This window comes from Lissotriton helveticus, chromosome 7 (assembly GCF_964261635.1).
Source record: "Lissotriton helveticus chromosome 7, aLisHel1.1, whole genome shotgun sequence".
Lineage (NCBI taxonomy): Eukaryota > Metazoa > Chordata > Amphibia > Caudata > Salamandridae > Lissotriton > Lissotriton helveticus.
Genome location: NC_136068.1, coordinates 1787857574 through 1787876308, shown reverse-complemented (window position 1 = coordinate 1787876308; position 18735 = coordinate 1787857574). Strand labels below are relative to the sequence as shown.

The following is an 18735-nucleotide window of genomic DNA, read 5'->3' as shown; positions in this document are numbered from 1 at the left end:
CAAGTCACAGGAAAAGGTTTTGACTTGACCACTACACGTAGGGCTACCCTATTGTGGCATGTTCGGCTTTGGGGTCCCATTAAGTTTACCCCCCCCTTTTTGATCTTCATAATTTGAGAACCCCTAATAGAATTATTAAATTAGTTACGACCACTACTCCCACAAGGTGCCGGGACTCCATAAATGCAGTGGCGTACGCTTTACATTATATTCACTAACGTGTTGTTTGTTGAACCAAAAGCCTCAATAAAGTTTCCTCTGTAATAACCTGTTCTAGCTCTTTAAGATAACTTGCATGTCATGTCACACTCTTGCCGCGCTGCAACTATGTGACTTCAGAGCTGTATTTCAATCCTGACCAGCGTCCACACGGCAATATTTTGGCCGCGGATGATCGCAATGTAGGTCTCGAGAGGGAATTCTCCTTTAAACAAGTAAGTGGGTGCATGTGTGTGAGTGTTTAGGTGTGTAGTTACTATTAAACGACGATGTCCCACCAGACTTACAGAGCCGCTTTTATCTTCTCTTGTTCAAAGAAGTTACATGGCGATAAAACCTCTGCCGCGGAACCCATGATGTGACGCCATTCCTGTCTTCACGTACGCCTTTTTCTTCCCGTACTCTTCCATGCTGCGGTAAAAACACTTCTTTTCGGAAGGGTGTAGAGTGAAGGCATTTTCAAAGCCCTTTCATTTGAGGGGTTAGCACGAATGAGCACACACTGCGTGAGTGGAGTACTAATTGAATCCACTTGTGTAAAATACGAGTACACTCAAGAAATATACAATGTCATCTTACAAGGAACCTCTGGCATGACCAGGTATCAGAGGTTTTCCAATAGTGTTTTCTTTTAAAAATATGAGCACTTGTGGGGGCATGATTTGATCCACAACACGGGGTCATTTAAGGAAACGTTCCTCGTTTAACCATAAGAGAAAAGAATATATACCTATGGATGCTTTGATGCTTTGTCTCTTGTTCATTTCTCTTTCAGATTAGGGCCCTTGGAAATCTCACGAGCTCCCGTTTGGTAAAACCATAGGTTTTACTGCACACACACATACTCCCCAGGTCAGGGTATCCCTTAGCGTGCATATACACTGGGGAGTGATTGGTCCTGATGAAATCTTAGCTAAATTAGCAATTACAAGCAGAAACTTTTCAACTACCCATTCACTTTAATCCAGGATATAGTTGGCTCACTGTAAAGGCCAGCACATGTCTGCTTCACTTGTTTTTAATGATTGTAAGCTGCCCTGTTATTAAAATTATTTCTGGGTGTAGCTTGCCATGTTTTACATCTGCACCACTTCCTTGCACTGATACACTGTTAAAAAAACCCCCTCTGCTGTAGATCAGGCGTTGTAGCACACCAGGGAGACACTCCCTGGTGGGAACCCGATGATGAAGCATGTCACAAACTAGGTTGGTGAGTGAGGGTTCTTTTAAAAAACAGAGTTTTTTTCCTGCACACTTGCCCCACTTTTGTTTATTGTGTTAAATAATTTGTTCACCTTCAATATCAAGCAACACCTCTTTATAGGAACCTCTGCACAACATTAGCAGAGTTGTGGTCTTCCTGACCTTATCTCTTTGATAAAACTTCACACAATTATTGCTATTACTGTTATTATTATCAATATTATTATTATTATTATTTTTAGTTAGGTTCTGTATTATTGCATGATTTATTGTATTTTTTATTTGTCATTTGTTCATTTGTTTTACTCAATAAAAATTGAAATTAAAAAAACTCCACACAATCTTGTACTTTTATTTACTCATATACATCCATCTCTGGCCACCAGTAAAATCCATCTCTGGCCACCAATAACTTACTCTGTTTGTTAGTCCTACAGATGCCTTGGTGGTCCATGTGGGCAGAATCAATTAATCAAGACCTCAGACTGGTAGTTTGGACTAATCTTGACCCATGCAGTAGTAATAACTCTTGTATGTTTAGCTCATCCTCCAGTTTCTCAAACCCCTTAGGGTGTACAAGATGCTTATATCTCTTTTTCCAACCATTACTCACTGATTCACAAACTTCCTTCAACAGAGTTTCTTTGTTTATTTCTCTTATCCACTCTTCCTCTGTGATGTATGTCCTTTTCATGACATTTTACCTCTAAACGAGAACGACAATCCTCAGCTTTGTTTAGGACCCTCAGTAATTATTTACCCACAAATTCAAAGTCCTGTAGAGTCACAAAACATTTGCATATTCTAGATTAGCCAGAATCAAGTCCTTTATCTGCAAACACTTCTTGGAGTGGTTTGTGATCTGAGAAAACCTCAATATTACATATTCTGATCACCAGAAACCCTACTAGCTATTCAATTTCAATAGTAGAATATTTGAGTTCTACACCTTGTAATACCCGAGATGCAAATGCAACTGCACATTCAATATATTTTCCTTCCTGCTTCAAATCTGCTCCCAAGCGTTTTTCACTGGCATCAGTCACTAGCATACAAGAAAGATTATTCTAAATGCTGCTCAGATAAGTATCTACTGGGATTTACTATGCCAGCTGCCTATCCAAGTAAGTGAAGAAACTGTGCACCTATGTTAAGCCGAGTACTACCAAAAGGAATACAGAAAGTTAAAGAGTGAGAAGACTCTTCTTGATGATTGGATTCCCATCACTCGGCAAAGTGATCATTATCATCATTTGTGTTTCCAGCCAACCTCCAACTTGCTCTCTTCATCATAGAGGGGTACTGGGTGGATTGTATCCTCTAAGGGTCAGACAGAGGGAACAGAAGGACAGAGCTGGGAATGTCGGTTGGAGCTCGAGGTAACGACGGACAGAGCAGGACCTCATTGACTTAAGCTGGTGCCAGGCGAGGTGAGGTCTAGTCCTAATACCAGACGGATGTCTTCTACCTCTTGCTAATACGAAGGATCAGTATATGGCATCGTAGGTTGTATCAATTCCAATCTGTATGTACAATTTCCTTTTTTTTACTCTTTTCTTGAACACTTTTGCACACCATTTGCAGTAGCAATAATATTCGCAGTTAGGTCCTGAAGAAAGCTGTGGACCAGTTGTCCAACAGGCTGAAACGTGTCAACCGTTTTTGAAAGCAGTAATTTTTGAAACTGCTAAATGGGTCGGTCGGAAAGGAATCTGAACTGGACATTTTGATGCTGTTGGACCGGCATTTCCGCCCGCATCGAAATTGGCCCATTAGTCTATAGGACATGCCTAATTTGGTTTATATCCTATTGCATTCACACTCACATTTTGAGTCTTCTCTTTGCGTAACTCAGCTATGAATGCCAGTGAATGTTTAAACAGTTTAGCTACCAAAAGTACTCAGAGTGAGAGAGAGGGGTTATCTTTCAGAAAAAGCTCTTCTCTGACTCTGTTGTTACTACATTATAACATGATGGTGTCTCTTATCCTCTCATCAGTGGTATCACCAAAATTACACATGAGAGACAATTTGCGAAGGGAAGTCATATAATCTTCCTCTGATTCTGATTCTCCTTACACACATCAGCCACAGTGGTGCCTTTCCAAAACTCTGGAAACTTTTTGGGTGTAATGCTTTTTCAGTTTCTTAGTACACCTTTGAAGCTCATTTAGGTTCTTAGAGACGCTTTAAATCTCCTCATGTGTGAGATCCAGGAGATGATCAAAAACCTCTTCTTCTGATTTAAACCAATGGATAACACAGACTTTTTTCTGCAGTTAAATTATGACCACAAACAAACACATAATTGTAAAATAAGTTCTTCTATTTATACCATTTATGGGCAGGTTCACCTGAAAAAGGCAAGAAGAATGGCGGAGTAGTTAAATTCTGCATGAGGCCTGCTAGTCCAAACCTTAAAAAATGACACAGTAAAAACACACACTTGCACCTCTTATATAGCACTGGTATCTGATCTGATTCTTGAAATCCTTCTATAAAGAAATGTTGTTTGTACAAAAGGATTGAAGAAAAAAAGGAAAATACGTTCTTACAAGTCCAAGACAAATTGCTTATATCACAATAACATGTTCTGCAAGCACGAAAGAAGAAACAAATACAATGTAGCAAATAAATGTGAATGCAATAATACAAACTGTCAGTACATGCTATTTTAGTATTGATTTTTACAAAGGGAAACTGAAGACAATCTTCTTCAACCACTTCCTGTATAGCTTATTAGCCGGTTAATCAGTCAGAGAACGTTCATGAGGCATCAATCTCATCAATGATGTCATTTCAGATGCCATCAGTGATGTTTTAAATTATGTCATATAAAATGTCATCAGTGATGTACTACATGATGTCATAATCAGTGCATGAACAAAGCTTACAACTTTAGCTACTACTGTAACTGTTCTATCTTTTTATGTGTGTACTTCTCTACACCGACTACATAGCCTCTGCAGTGGTAAAGGTTATAATATATGGTAGTTTGTGAATACTGAAAAAAAAGTGAACTCAGTCGAAAATGTACGTTTACCTTTGTGAATCAGGCCCTATGTGGGTGAGCAGCATGGTGAGACTATCCTCCTGGCCCACCTAAAATGAGACAGATCCCAGGCCCCCAACAACATAATTAAAGTTACTAGCCCATGTCACACGAGTGTCACCAAGTGTGTTATCCTATCAAGAAGCTTTGGGAAGAAAGATGCTTCTATCACCTACCGTAAATCACTTAGTATCCATAGAAGATAATGAGAATTATGGAATGAAGCTCACAGTTTTCTCTCCTCTAACACAGAAACTTATTAAATTGCTACTTTTTGGGACCTCACTTGAACTGTGTGCCCCGCAAACTTTTGAATTGGTACCTGGTCTGGTAGTTAGACCTCTGACTTCTAAGATCCGGTAGAAACATCTTAACTATCACCTGATGATTCATATGGAGGATCAGGGTCTGTTAGATGTAGTGCAGCATGGTTTCAGAAGTAATCATGAAACAGAAACAGCTTTGGCATCGGCTACGGACAGCATCAGATGATCATATGAAGCTGGTCATGCAGCCGCTTTGATCCTTCTGGGTCTTACCGTGATCTTTTATACCATTTGCCTTGTGCCTTGTGGACACCCTGCCGGGGTTTCTCACAGGGGAATACCAGGACGGGTTCCCTAAGCAAGCGCCGGGACGCTCACGGGCAGCTGTGCGCTTTACAAGTCCAACACATTTACATTTACATTTACATTTCTCCAACCCTGCTGACTGCACGCCTGCCGGAACTGGGATTTAAAGACAGGGCTCTGAGACTGTTGACCTCATTTTTACAGATAGATCTCATAGTGTAACCTTAAATCAGTTTTATTCTGACCCATTCTCCCTACTATGTGGGGTGCCACAGGATTCATCTTTGAGTCCTACTTTATTTAATATTTATGTTTCCACTCTTGCCAATTTCATACACGCTTTTGAACTTCAGTCTGTATCACATGCTGGTGACACTCAGACGATCGTGTCTATTTCTAAAAACACAGAGGTCATGCAGCCAACTTTAAGGACTGTGAGATGACAGTGGAATGTGGAAAGGAAAGAATTATTTGAAGTTAAACAGACACAGATCAGTGTGCTGTTCTTTCAAAGTCAACCTACTATTTGGAAGAACAATTGGTAGGCTGGTTTAATGGGTACCTTACGTACTCCAACAGACACAGTAAAGACTCCAGGTGTTATCCTGGATAGCGAGATGCCAGTAGAATGTCAGGTCAATCATACAATAGCAACCTGCTTTTGGAGGATTAAAACACTCAAGCAAATCTCTCACTTTATTGCCCTCCTGGCATGTACAAAAGTAGCCTTAACACTTGTATTATCAAGGATAGATTACTCCAATGCTCTCTACCATGAGACCAATAAGACCACTCAAGCAAAGCTGAAATAAGTGCAAAATGTGACAGCAAGACTTACCTTGGACATCTCTAAACATCAGGCGGCGTCCAAAGGACTACTCAAACTGCACTGGCTTCCAGTAAAGTAGCACATTATGTTCAAGGTTCTTTGCATTGCCCATAAGGCTCCATATAATGTTAGTCATGCCTACAAGACATCTTTGCTTATCACTTCATAATTGGGTGATTGTTCCTAGAGTTCAGAAGAAGGGATAGGTGGCAGAACTTTCTCAGTGTGCAAGCAAGGCTTTGTAATGCTTTTCTTCATCATCATACATGTCTGACTTTGTATTCTGTCTTCAGGAAGGCCTTTAAACCCTAACTTTTTACTCTGTAGGGAGGCATAGTTACACTGGGATCATCTGGAACCAGCTTCTTACCCAGTGCAACAGCACCTTGACGTCGAAGGGTTCAGATCATATCATAATAAATCATGGTGCATACACATTGAGCAGACAGAGGTCTCTAGTTCAGGATGCAAAGCAAGGCTACATGTTTCCTCTACAGGTCATTTCGGGCTATTGAAATTGTACACAGGACCCCTGAATTAATCCATATTGCTATTCTGGATAATAATTAGAATATGAGGATGGGTAAAACACTTTTTGCCATTTTCTAGACAGTTCTGATGTGTCCAAGTGGGTCTCTTGAAGTCACACAATCCCGACATTCTGTTTTTTAAAGAGTGAAAGCATCCTGTGACATTTTGCAAAGTTATTCATCCCAGGGATGTTCTTTCGCAACAGTTTCACTCTTCCAGGTGTGTATCAAGAACCATAAACCTTCACTGGACTCAATCTTGGGGTCATCACTCAGGGTAGGCTGTATGACATTATCAATTTTTTTTTCTGACTGAAGGGCTCTGATCTGAGCATAAATGAATATCATTTATAAATATCAACAGCACCCACCATGAAAGTGGAAGCAAAAGTAGAGAAATTCACACTTCACTTTAAATACAGCACTTGACACATTTTCATAATCTCGGTTGGTAGAGTTTATTGAGGTTAATTCATTACACTATCATACTCCAACCAATAATCTGGCCCTACCAAAAACAAATCCAGTAACATTGCAACAAAGCAATCTAACACACACTAGGTAAAGGTGTATGCAGGAATTGCATTTAGTGTCTCCACCCGCAGTTCTACATTAAAAAGTGGTGGGCACTGGGAGCACATGCTCCACCGACATGGTCCATAGGCCAACATAAAAACAGAGGCATAGTTTGACACCCAGTTATACATGTCTTAAGGGAAATTTTTGTTCTCACATTCACCAGCAGTCAGACAATTGTACATTCAAGTAGTGAAGCAGCTGCGGCTGGGTAGGACCCTTGTCCCTCATAGTCTCTTCAGGCCCAGCACTGTCCTCTGTGTCAGACTGTGCTGGTTCTTGATGGTCTATCTTGATAGTCCCTATACCTCCAACTACTCCTGTCTCAGTGTCATTGGTCTTTGTACATGATGTGGCTTCTTCAATCCATCCTACCACAATACTTGAGTGTGGATTGCAACTCAAAATCCGAGGCTCAATTGTAACACCACTATGGCTAATTGCAAATGGAAAACTATATGTGAAAATGTTAATGTGAGAAGAGTGGGCTGCAAAAGGGATTAATACTCTCAATGATTTGTACCACACTGGCAACCATCCTTCCTCCTTTGTTGTGTTACAATGTAAACACAAACTTCCAAATGCAGACTTATACATTTCTCGAACGTTATCCAGCTATCAGAAAATTAAACACTGTACATATCTCTAAATGTTTACATTATATGGAAGAAAACTCTGCACACAAACAGGTTGTTAAAGAGTGAGAAAAACTTAACAACAAATAAATAATGACTTTGTCACAAAATGGGAGAGATCTTTTTATATCCTGATTGTAATACTATCACCCAAAATGGAAAGGTACTACACCTGGGCACCCTGTCCAAAATGCAATATTTATCCCCTCTGATATCAATGTAAACATTGGACAAATATAAATGCTAAAGATCCCCTGAAAGACTTCATAAACAGAGTCATATTGCCCAGAAAAGCAATCAAATCTGAAACATATGCTACTCTATTGCACCATTGTTGGAAGCTTGTGATTGAATGTGTAATATGGGATAGCTTTCATTTAAATGTTGCTCTAAATCCACGTAACTGTGTATTTGTCCCTTGGGTATGTCCCTTGCCATTAAACGTGTGGAGAGCAGCCTTTATCTCGTTGATCAGTTGGCAGCGAGACAATTTTATGTGAGTAAAGGAACCTCATCAGTATTTATTATCACGCATGTGGTCGTGGGTATGTTTTATAAGAAGCTCATATAATATTCTATTTAACTCAAGTCAACAGAATGTCACAGGACATTGTATAGTGGGAGAGTCTAAAGGCGTAAACATACTTTACAACGCAACTTTTACCACGCAGTGCCTTTATGACGCAACTTTTACAACGCATTGCGCTGGGGGGCGCTCTAGGATAGGGAATAGATTTAATCTACTATCCAACACCTTCCCTACTATCCACGGGGACTGGAGTTGGAATAGTAAATTAAACTATTCACTATCCAGCGCCCAAAGCACTATGCGTTGTAAAGGTATTCGTTGTAAATACCGCGTTGTAAAGGCATGCGTGGTAAAAGTATGCGTTGTAACGTCATACATCCGTCTAAAGGAAGCTAGTCAACTACTGCATTACCTTCTGTCCTTGTAGCCCATCTCACATCACTACTTAAAAGTTCCTATTTTCAGTAAAAAGCAAGTTTATCTACCTCAACTAAAAGTATTGTATTTCAGAATTTCAACATTAATTTAATTGATATAAAATCCCTAGACACCAGCTTTGTTTCCATCCTTATTGTGGGTTATAATTGTTTTTATTTCAGAATATTTTATTTACTTTTAAATAAATATACCAGCGTATATAAAACAGTATAGATTCTTCATCATATATGCAATGCAGCTATGAGGCCGCAGAAAAGAGGGGGCAAGAATCAATCTAAAGCTATCGATATAACAGCAATGTTTATTTTTATCTTAGAAAAATCGTAACACAAATGGTAGTTGTAATATATTAATTGGCAGATGCACAATGGATCCTCATAAGAATAAATTAAATAAAAGGAAATAACTAAGAAATGAGAGCAGTAGATAAGAGAGAAAACACAAGAGAAAGGACATGAGCCAATTACACAGAAGAGGGATAGATGGAGGTGGGATGATCAGAGGAATTGGGTCATAGGGAGTGGAGGAGTGAACCAAAAAAGATAAGGAGATTCCACATTGGTAGAGATATAAATATGTGTATGAATGTGTAAGGATGTTTAATATTTTGTAAATATGGATCTAACATGTTCGATAAGGATTTAGTGGATCTATTATTGCAGTTGGTATTAGATAGAATTTTATATGAGTTTCTTAATGTATTTTGCTTGCAATATTGTTAGATCTTGTAGAACCTTACGGTGTACGTCATGACATGTAATTTTATAATGGTTCTAAGATGTTTTGCAGTAATTTAACGGACTTTGGCCCCAATAAACAGGTTTTCTGACTGAATGATTGGCTACTGTGTTTGCAAAGTGATGTTCTCCAAAGAGGGGTGTCTGTAGCTCTTTACTAAACTGAAGAAGAGTTATGTTGCTCCTGGTCGATACAGGGGATGATGTTCCAGATTCTGGGTGCCTGGATGGAGATAGCCTATTGCCTACATTTTCTCAGTTTTGTAATCTAAATATTTTCTTGTTTGAATACCAGCTGTGGAGCTCTGCCTTCACCTTTTCTATTTCTAATCTCCATTGTTTTATAATACTAGTATTAACCCCAATGTTGACGCTGCAGTTCTGATGAAATGAGCCATTCCAGAGTTACATTGCAGGAAATGTAGGTAACACAGTGAAAGAAGTGATGACAGTGTACGTTGAGTTACACTCAGGTGTGAGTACATGTCTTAATGTTTTTTTTTTGTTGCAGGGTCTGGTCTGATGTCCTATTCCTTTCAAGGATGTTCCACGCCCGGTTTGTGTTCTATCATGCGCTTATTTCCTGGAACCAAAGTGAACGTATCTGCATCTCAATATAAGTGCACATCAGCCTCTTAAGTGTAATGTGCAAACCCATCCCAGTGCTGAGAAGATGATTAGCCAACCGCCTGCATGAGTGCTATAGCTAATAGGAAACAAGCAAGTTGAACCTGCAATTTGCAGCTCTAGCACAGTGCCTTTTTATGCTTCTACCCACCAATAGTGGTAGGTACACCCACCACATGAATGGTACAGTCCTCCTATATTCATTGAACTACTCCAAGTGGCAGATTGAAAAATGTTACATCGCTGGAGTCTTTGAGTCATTAACCAATGCTAATTTGATACCGTAGCTTGAAAGAAGATGTTGCTGTTTACGCAGTTTTCGACATTATGATCCTGCAAGAAGGAGTTTGTTGAGTCAACAATAGACATTTCCTGGGTAGTGATGGGTAGGGATGGGATGGGTGGAATTTTGCTCTGCTCGTGGAATTTTGCTCTGCTCATCATAGGTGCACTGATGTCCCACATATGTTTCCTGCTGCAGGCCCACTGCACTGGATTTTACCAGGAAGTACATACAGCAGTACAATCACATTGGCAGGTCTAGGTCCTTGGCCCCCTCATCCTGTCTACAATGGCAGCAGATACACATGTGTTGCTCCTCTGCATGCAACATTCCCCGTCTGACCTGGTCCTCTCACACGCAATTAATACCTTCTCGTAACAGACATTGTGCAGAATTTCACTTGGTAAATCTTTATTTGCACAGTTTCAAGTCAAAGATAGCTTTATTCGGTTTTTGTTAAAAGACCATAAAAGCACATAAAAAATACATCCTTTTTTATCATGATAGAAAATTATATAAAAGAATTTTAAAATGTTAAAAAACAATGATAAAAAGGCGTTGCGGATGAAACATTTCATGCGAAAGATATCTAGAAGAGAACACACATTAAAGTGGATTTTCTCCTTCTTTTAAGTATTTAGGCCATCGTAGATCTGCATCTCATTATGAACTTCAGAAATGTAGCAGTTGCAGCTCTGGTAGGTTCATCTTGTAGCAAATACAGTCTAAATAGGGCAATTCTGCATTGTCTGAGGCCCCAGGCCTTTAGGAGCGGTATCAGGTACTTCTTCCTTCCCCATTCGCAACATTCCCCGTCTGACCTGGTCCTCTCACACGCAATTAATACCTTCTCGTAAAGGACATTGTGCAGAATTTCACTTGGTAAATCTTTATTTGCACAGTTATTCCCTGTTCTGTGGAGATTCATTCATAACAGGCTAATATATGTGCTGATATTCTATACAGAAACTGAAATTCCAGCTGCCTTTGCTCATATATATCCACCTGACTTGCAAGCAGGCGCTAAGTAGCTAGCAAAATCACCTATAAAGCAACAGCTCAACAAATGTCTTGATTCCCATAGGCCTCATCTATCCAGCCTGGAGATAGCAGCCTAAAGATCTTCAGAGTACACACTGTCTATATCATATGCCTTACCGAGAGAGGGCATAATATTGCAGCTTTGCCTCCCATTTATTGCCATGACTCATTTACCCAGTTTGATCGTATAGCATATCAAACAGGCTCTATAAACTCTGGAGGCCCATCACATCACCAGGCAGAAAGGGCTTCACTCCTCTTCTTACAACCAATTCTTTTGAACTTGGTACTCAAGGGAAGGATGGCTCAGAGACACGAGTCATCAACATACCATGCCAGGAAGGTAGTTAGTGAGTCCCATGTCTGCAAATTGAGAAAAATCAAGTATGGACTCAATTCCCAGGTAAAAGGAGCATATTGTCTTTAAGTAATCTATCTCTCATATCTCACAAACCAAACAACCTGAATCCATGGTGGACAGCAATTGCTCTTTCAGCATTTCACACACTCACTTGATTTATGGTAGGCTCAGCCACTGACATTTCGGGTGGTCAAACTTCATGACAAGGTCATCTACTTCTTAGTTCGCACATATGAAAACCTGACAGAATGATCTCAAGTTAATGGCATGTGACCACACATGTTCCGTGGACCATTCATCATCTCCAGTAGGCCATCTGATATCTTCAGTAAATCTGGCTATCTCATCTCGGCTGTCTCGTCAGCAGCTGATATAGCCAACTTGCCATAAGGGCATCGGTCATCGCCAGCAAGGCATCTCATCTAATATCTCCAGTAAACCACCTGATACCTCTGGTGCGCCATCTGACAGATAACGTAGATCAGGGTACACAACAACGGTTTATTGATATGACATATGCAAACTTTGGAAGTGTTGGTACATCTGCTTTAGGTCATTGATCTCCTTTAACCGCCATTCGGAATTTCCAGTGAATTATCCAACAATGCCAATATGCCAAACGGCACTTCAGTGGATATTTACACTGGGCCATTTGATATCACCATCATGTCATCTGATATTTTGTGTGTGCCCTCTGCAGTAGTCCCTCTGATATTTCTTGGCAGCCCTATGACATCTTGTGTGGGACCTCTGGCTATCCATGGATGTTCAACTGCTATCAACCCCTGCATATATCAAAGTATGTAAGACTTAAGGTTTGGATCACCACTTTAATGTTCACTCATTTACTTAACAATCTGTCAGCCTGGGCCCCTATCGCTCCACCTCGAAGGCGCTCACGAAGGGGGTGCCACAAGGCTCATGCCTCAGCCCTACATTGTTCAATGTATATGTGGCTCCCCTTGCTGAGATTGTGCGGAAGTATGGGTTCATACCAGTTTCCTACGCTGATGACACCCAGCTCCTCTACCCTTTCAGCTCCCTTGGTCCTACAGTTAAGGAAAATTTTGCTGAGGGTATGAGGGCAGTGTCACATTGGATGGCCGCAAACTGCCTCCAATGTAACGTTGCAAAAACTGAGGTTATGCTCTTCGGCAGGGCGAGCCTTCTATGGTCTCCTGAATGGTGGCCGCTGGATCTGGGCCCAGTTCCCACATCAAAGCCCCATGTAAAAAATCTAGGGGTCAAGATTGACCAAAAACTGACCCTTAAGGAGCATGTCAATTACATTGCAGGACTATGCTTCTACACCATTGGTCTCCTACGGCGAGTATTTCCTTATCTTCCTGATACCTATAGGAAGACACTCGTGCAGACTTTGGTTACTAGCCGCCTAGACTACTGCAACGGCCTGCTGACGCTAGCAAACGCTGATGCAGTAGGTCGTTTGCAGGTGGTCCAGAATACGGCGGCTAGGCTGGTCATGGGTGTGCAGGCTAGGACCCCCTCTAAGCCTTTGTTGATGGAGCTACATTGGCTCCCGATACGACAGCGCATCAGTTTTAAAATATGCTGCACGGTTCACAAATGTGTATATGGGAATAGCCCCAAATATCTTTCCCAATCTGTTGAACTGTACCAACCCTGCCGTTCGCTTCGATCAAGCAATCAAGCCCTTTTGAAACGCCCTGCAACAAAAAGAGCTAGGCAGGGAGACCGAGCATTTTCATCAGTGGGCCCTGCCCTATGGAACAAACTTCCTACAGAAATGAGGGTAAACATCAATCATCTGGCCTTCAGAAAGGCGTTGAAAACATTCCTCTTTCAGGAAGCATTTCAGTCCCTCTAACGCACCTTGAAGATTACGATCTTTCCCTGGCTAGCAAAGCGCGGAGATACCCCATGGGATTGATTCCAGCGCGATACAAGAAATTAAAATAAATAAAATAAATAACTGATTGAAAAATGTGACATGCTAATTTGATACCGTAGCTTGAAAGAAGATGTTGCTGTTTACGTAGTTTTCGACATTATGATCTTGCAAGAAGGAGTTTGTTGAGTCAACAATAGACATTTCCTGGGTAGTGATGGGTAGGGAGAGATCTTTATGTTTGGGACCGACAGCTCTTGCTCTAACTTGTGTCTGCATCCTTCAACCTACTGTCTTGATGAGAGCGGTGAGTATGTATGGATTGTACCCTCTCGTCCTACCACAGACTCATTGCCTCCTGCCTACCCACCCTGAGGAAGTCTGCACCTCATGGGATCATGGGTTGTATTACATATTGGTTCCTCTAAATATCTGTCAGGGCTGGGGCTCAGTTAGTGTCACTTCACACAAGCATGGACATAAAGTTGAAAAGGTCAATTAATTCACAAACAACAAATATTCTGGAGGCACTGCCAACCATTCAGATGTTTCTAGCAACAAACTACTGGACTGACTTAAATGTTCTTTTCTGTTCTTCCATATCATTCAGAGCTTTACCTGCCATGTGAACCCCTACCCACAGTCTTCCATTCTCCCATTTTAATGTTGAATTACTTAGGCATGTTGACTACAGCATTTAATCATAACCAATATGATGGGTGTCTCAACTCCTTTAAATCATTCTTGAGAACTTCGCTATGCAGGTCAATGAAAGCCTGATTGCATTGCCTTTGCTGGAGCTATATAGATGAATAAAGCTCATTGTAAAATGAATACATCCGAGTCTGTATCTCTTGTGTTGCATAATGGGGATGGCAAGCAAATGTTAATGTGACTCTTGGCTCCATACTGCCTCTACAGACAATATCATTACCAAAGGCCTGGGTGAGTGATGTGTGAGCTGTTTACACCATGACAAATGCAGGCCCCTACACACAGCACAAAAAAATGATTTAAAAAATAAAATATGAAATGCTTATCATGAAAACGCCAATATGTCAAATCATTACCAGCAACTCATTTATTGATGGCTAAAGTCTTAAATGATGACTGGTTTTCATTTTCAAATTGCCTTTAGCATACGCAATAACATATCCAGTTTATTTGTCCATGAAACTACACATCAGGTCTTACTTTTAACCTCCTCGCTCCAAATAGAAATCGTCTTTCTTAACTATCCATTCATATCAACACTGAATGTCTGATTCACAAGGTTTAACTTAAAGCCAATAAAATAGTAAACTTACACAAACGTGTAAGTTAAACTTTGTGAATCAGGCCCTACCTTTTGACCAGATACATTCTTCCACTTAGGGTTTTGCTCAAATGCTTTAATGGACAATATAAAAAGTGTTATTATTTAGATGTTTGTCATTGACATATGTACATGTGTGCGTGTGTGTGTGTTTGTGCGTGGTGTGGGTTTGTGTTACAGTCCTTGTGGGGACTTGGGTGTGATAACACTCTCACACTGCAGGGAGTTGATTGTATTTTAGTGACCTGAACCCAAGTACCCCACAAGGCAATGACTTCTAAATGGAAAAAAATTACTTAAGAGGCAAGTGTGTACATTTTTACAACTTTAAAAAAAATTGCTTTGGGGGCATCTTTGTTTTATTAAGTATATTTATCGTTTTGCTCAGCTCTACCCCTGTAGACAGGAGGTGGTACTGCAGTCTTAAACTAACTCACCTTGGATTTAAACGCGCTTTACTCACCAGATGCACATACTAGCAGCAGAAAGGACAAATATTTTGCATAGCCCTCTGTTTATCCAAATATTTATCATTCAAATTAACATTTTCACTATTTATTTATATAAAACTTTATTGACATGAAGCTATTGAATTTAGAATGTTGTGTCTAAAAATTGTTAGCGGTTTGATAACATTGATAAAAACAATGTGGGTCAGTATCAAATCCCAGAATACTTCACTATTGACCTATGATCTGTATCTGCGATTAAAGAATGATGGCACAATACCATGCAATACAATATACATTGATTTGATTGTTTTTTGCAAGTAAGCTAGAGACATCAATGGCAATTATTAGAGATGAATGCTTATTCCAGAAATGCAGAGCACTTATATTGCTTTGCCTTCGTTTAAATTTTAACATGCATCATGGAATATGTTATTCGAGATGATGGCTTGATGTCTGAGACTAGCGTCATTTTGCTGAAAGGGCTTCATTCTCACAGGCAGCGAACTAAAGGAATGTTATGCCCACAGCATGGGGAAGTTTATTTTTAATAGAAAAGGCATGGTCTTATAATAATAGTGAACTTCTTACAAGATATATTCAAATATCACCATAATATGTAAGTACATTTAAAACGCTTGAAATGCTTAATGTAAAAACTGTTCCTAAGCTTTCCAAATCAAAACAGTTTGTTGCCATTCCCAAGTTTGGGAAGAACAATCATAACAAGCATTAGCAAGCATTGCCAAGCCATAGGTCTTGCCGACCTATTGGCTTTGCTAATGTGATTCAACCATTTAGTGCAGCAGCGTGGCAGCTGTTCAGCATGGCGAAAAGTTAGAAGCATAAGGAAAGTGGCGTGAGTGTTATAAAGTAGCGTGCCATACTGTGGAGTAGAGTGCTGTGGAGTGGAGTGGTGTAGAGTGGCGTGGAGTGGCGTAGAGTGGAGAGGGGTGTTAACGAGAGCCATAGGGTGAGTTGTCATGGGGTACAGTGGAGAGTTGTGGAGTTTTGTGTGGTGTTATTGAGTAGAGTATAGTGCAGTAGAGTAGAGTGGAGCAGAGTAGAGTGAAGTAGAGTGAAGCAGAGCTCTGTAGAGTGGTGTAGAGTTGAATAACTGTGTGTAGATTGGAGTAGAGTGGAGGAAAGTGGGTTGAAGTGGTGTACTGTGGAGGAGAGTGGAGGGCTGTGGAGTGGCAGGAGGGGGAGAGTAGTGTCCCAGAATGTCTTGAAGTAGTGCAGAGTGGAGGGACGTAGATTGGAGGGGATAGTTCTGAAATGGCATAGAGTGGAGAGGCGGGTTGTGGAGGGTCGTAGAGTGGAGTGTCATGGAGTAGAACAGGAGTGTCATGGAGTAGAGTATCATGTTGAGTAGAGTGGTATAGAGGGGAGTTGGGTAGCATGGAGTAGAGTGGAGTAGTGAAGTACATTTCAGTAGTGTGTCACACAGTAGAGTGAAATGGATTGTATTGGCAGAGAGTAAAGTGGCATTGAGTACATAGGGAGAGTTGTGTATAGTGGAGAGGAGTGTCATACAGTGTTGTAGAGTCGAAGGGCATAGAGTGGAGTGTTATAGAGTGGAAAGCTATAGAGTGGAGGGGCAAAGAGTGAAGGAGTGTAGAGTGTATTAGTGTGTCATAACGTGGAGTAGTGTAGAGTGGAGTAAAGTGGAGTGTTATAGAGTGGAGGGGCATGGAGTGGAGTGTCTTAGAGTGGAGAGTCATATAGTAGAGTGGAATAAATTGGAGTGTTGTGAAGTGGAGTTCTGTTGTTAAGGGTTCATATGCAGCAGTAACAGTTATCTAATGTGTGGTTCTTCCTAACAAGGGTTTACAGTGTGAACTTTGTCCTTCTCATGTGACATGTCTGTGATTCTGAATCATGTCTGTGCTCCTGAGTTTATGTCATCCTGTCCAACAAGTTGGCACCTCATGCACTTATAATGGGTTTGTCTTGCGGCTAGCAATGCTTGTTCTTTAGTCTAAGTTTGCTGCTTTCATCAAAATTCCCCTCCTTTGCCTCACATGAAGTAACCGCTCAACGGCTTGAGCAACTCCACGTGAGGCGCATGCAAAACTCCAGGGCACGCCGCACTGAGACTATAAAGGGCGCGCGTTGGAGAGTGACGGTGCTTCGCTTCTTGGAACAGCGTCACTGCGTGCGTTTCGGTCCCGCTACGTTCTAAGACCGAGAAATTCACCCCTTCAGCTCCCAGCACCCACGAAAACCGCCATACCCTCTCCTTCCAACTACCGCCCCAAACCCTTCCCACCTTACCTGGATCTTCAGGACTCCTGGACACTGATCGTCAGATGTTCCGGGGCTTCCCTTCCGGTTCCTTCTTTATCCGGAAATCCCGGTCGGCTGCTGACGACAACCTGTAGCCTGAAACAGAAAGTAAGAGATATTTGGTTACTTGGCAACCAACCACACTGTTTCTTGGGCAATTAATCGGCAAGACACCGGTAAGACTTTTCTAAAAGAAGATAATGCGTGACAGGACACTGTATTAGAAAGACTATTCTGTATAAACGTGGATAATACGCATTTAGAAGACAATTGCAAGACAAATACATTGTTTTCTTTTGAGTGACTGTTGCTATAGTTCGAAGAAAAAGACAATACATTCTCCTACTTAAGGAGAAGTAAACATCTAGTGGGCACCCACATTGTGAACTATATTGTAAAATGAGTACTAGGCACAAATGTAGAGTGAGCGTAATTCTTGCACTAGTCTAGTATTGTTTCTTTTCTTTTCTTTTGTATCATTACAGAATCCCATTTAAAGGACTCCACGTACAGTTTAAAGGTACGAATACACGTGAGAGTATGTTTAACCACCACAAAACTAACCCTATTAACCAGTTCATTGCTCTTGTGTGTATTAGGGGGTAAACGTGTTATTGTGTTGTGTCATTTAAGGTGATTAAGGCCAGATAAGCCGAAACCAAGAATCAGAATCATCTTGGGAACTGTAGAAGTGATTGCATGGGTCTTCAGCAATGTGGTACGTCACTATTAAATAAGGAATGGCAAATGCATCATTGTTTAACCCAAAGAAGTGTTGGAATACTCATTTTATCTGGGTGTTATTGTCTTATAGAAGAAGAATCACGAAAGACCCAGAGCACTTCAGTAAGAGAAACTATATCTGGATCCCTCAAGACGAAGGCCCAGTGTTTGTCGTGTTTCTCTCTCCACTTCCCCTTTCCCTCGAGGACAAATCAGTTTGCCAAGTGTTCACTTCCTTGCTAAGCTGATTGGTTCACGGAGGAATTCAGTCCTTACAACATTAAGACGGAAACAACCGGAACGCCGTGAGTGATTGCACAACAGAAAGCGAAGCCACATTCCCTTGTTTCCTCTTGGTGTTGTATGCAATTAGCTAACCAAAATGGATATCAACCAGTTGACTCAAATAGTGCTCAAACCGAATGAAGAAATGCAGGACTTGCGCCTAGAGAATCAG

At 40.9% G+C, this 18735-nt stretch overlaps 1 protein-coding gene across 2 annotated transcripts in view; it reads left to right on the top strand.

Moving 5' to 3' along the window:
* Nucleotides 1-14336, top strand: part of LOC144770769 (phospholipase A2 inhibitor gamma subunit B-like) — a 288410-nt gene extending 274074 nt beyond the window's left edge. For both annotated transcript variants that reach the window (XR_013599009.1, XM_078655517.1), the window contains exon 5: nucleotides 9832-14336. Coding sequence is in view for 1 of the 2 variants with exons in the window: in XM_078655517.1 (XP_078511643.1) it covers nucleotides 9832-9959 (128 nt within the window). In the remaining variant the exon portion in view is untranslated. The remainder of the gene's footprint in view (nucleotides 1-9831) is intronic.
* The last annotated feature ends 4399 nt before the right edge of the window (nucleotides 14337-18735 follow it).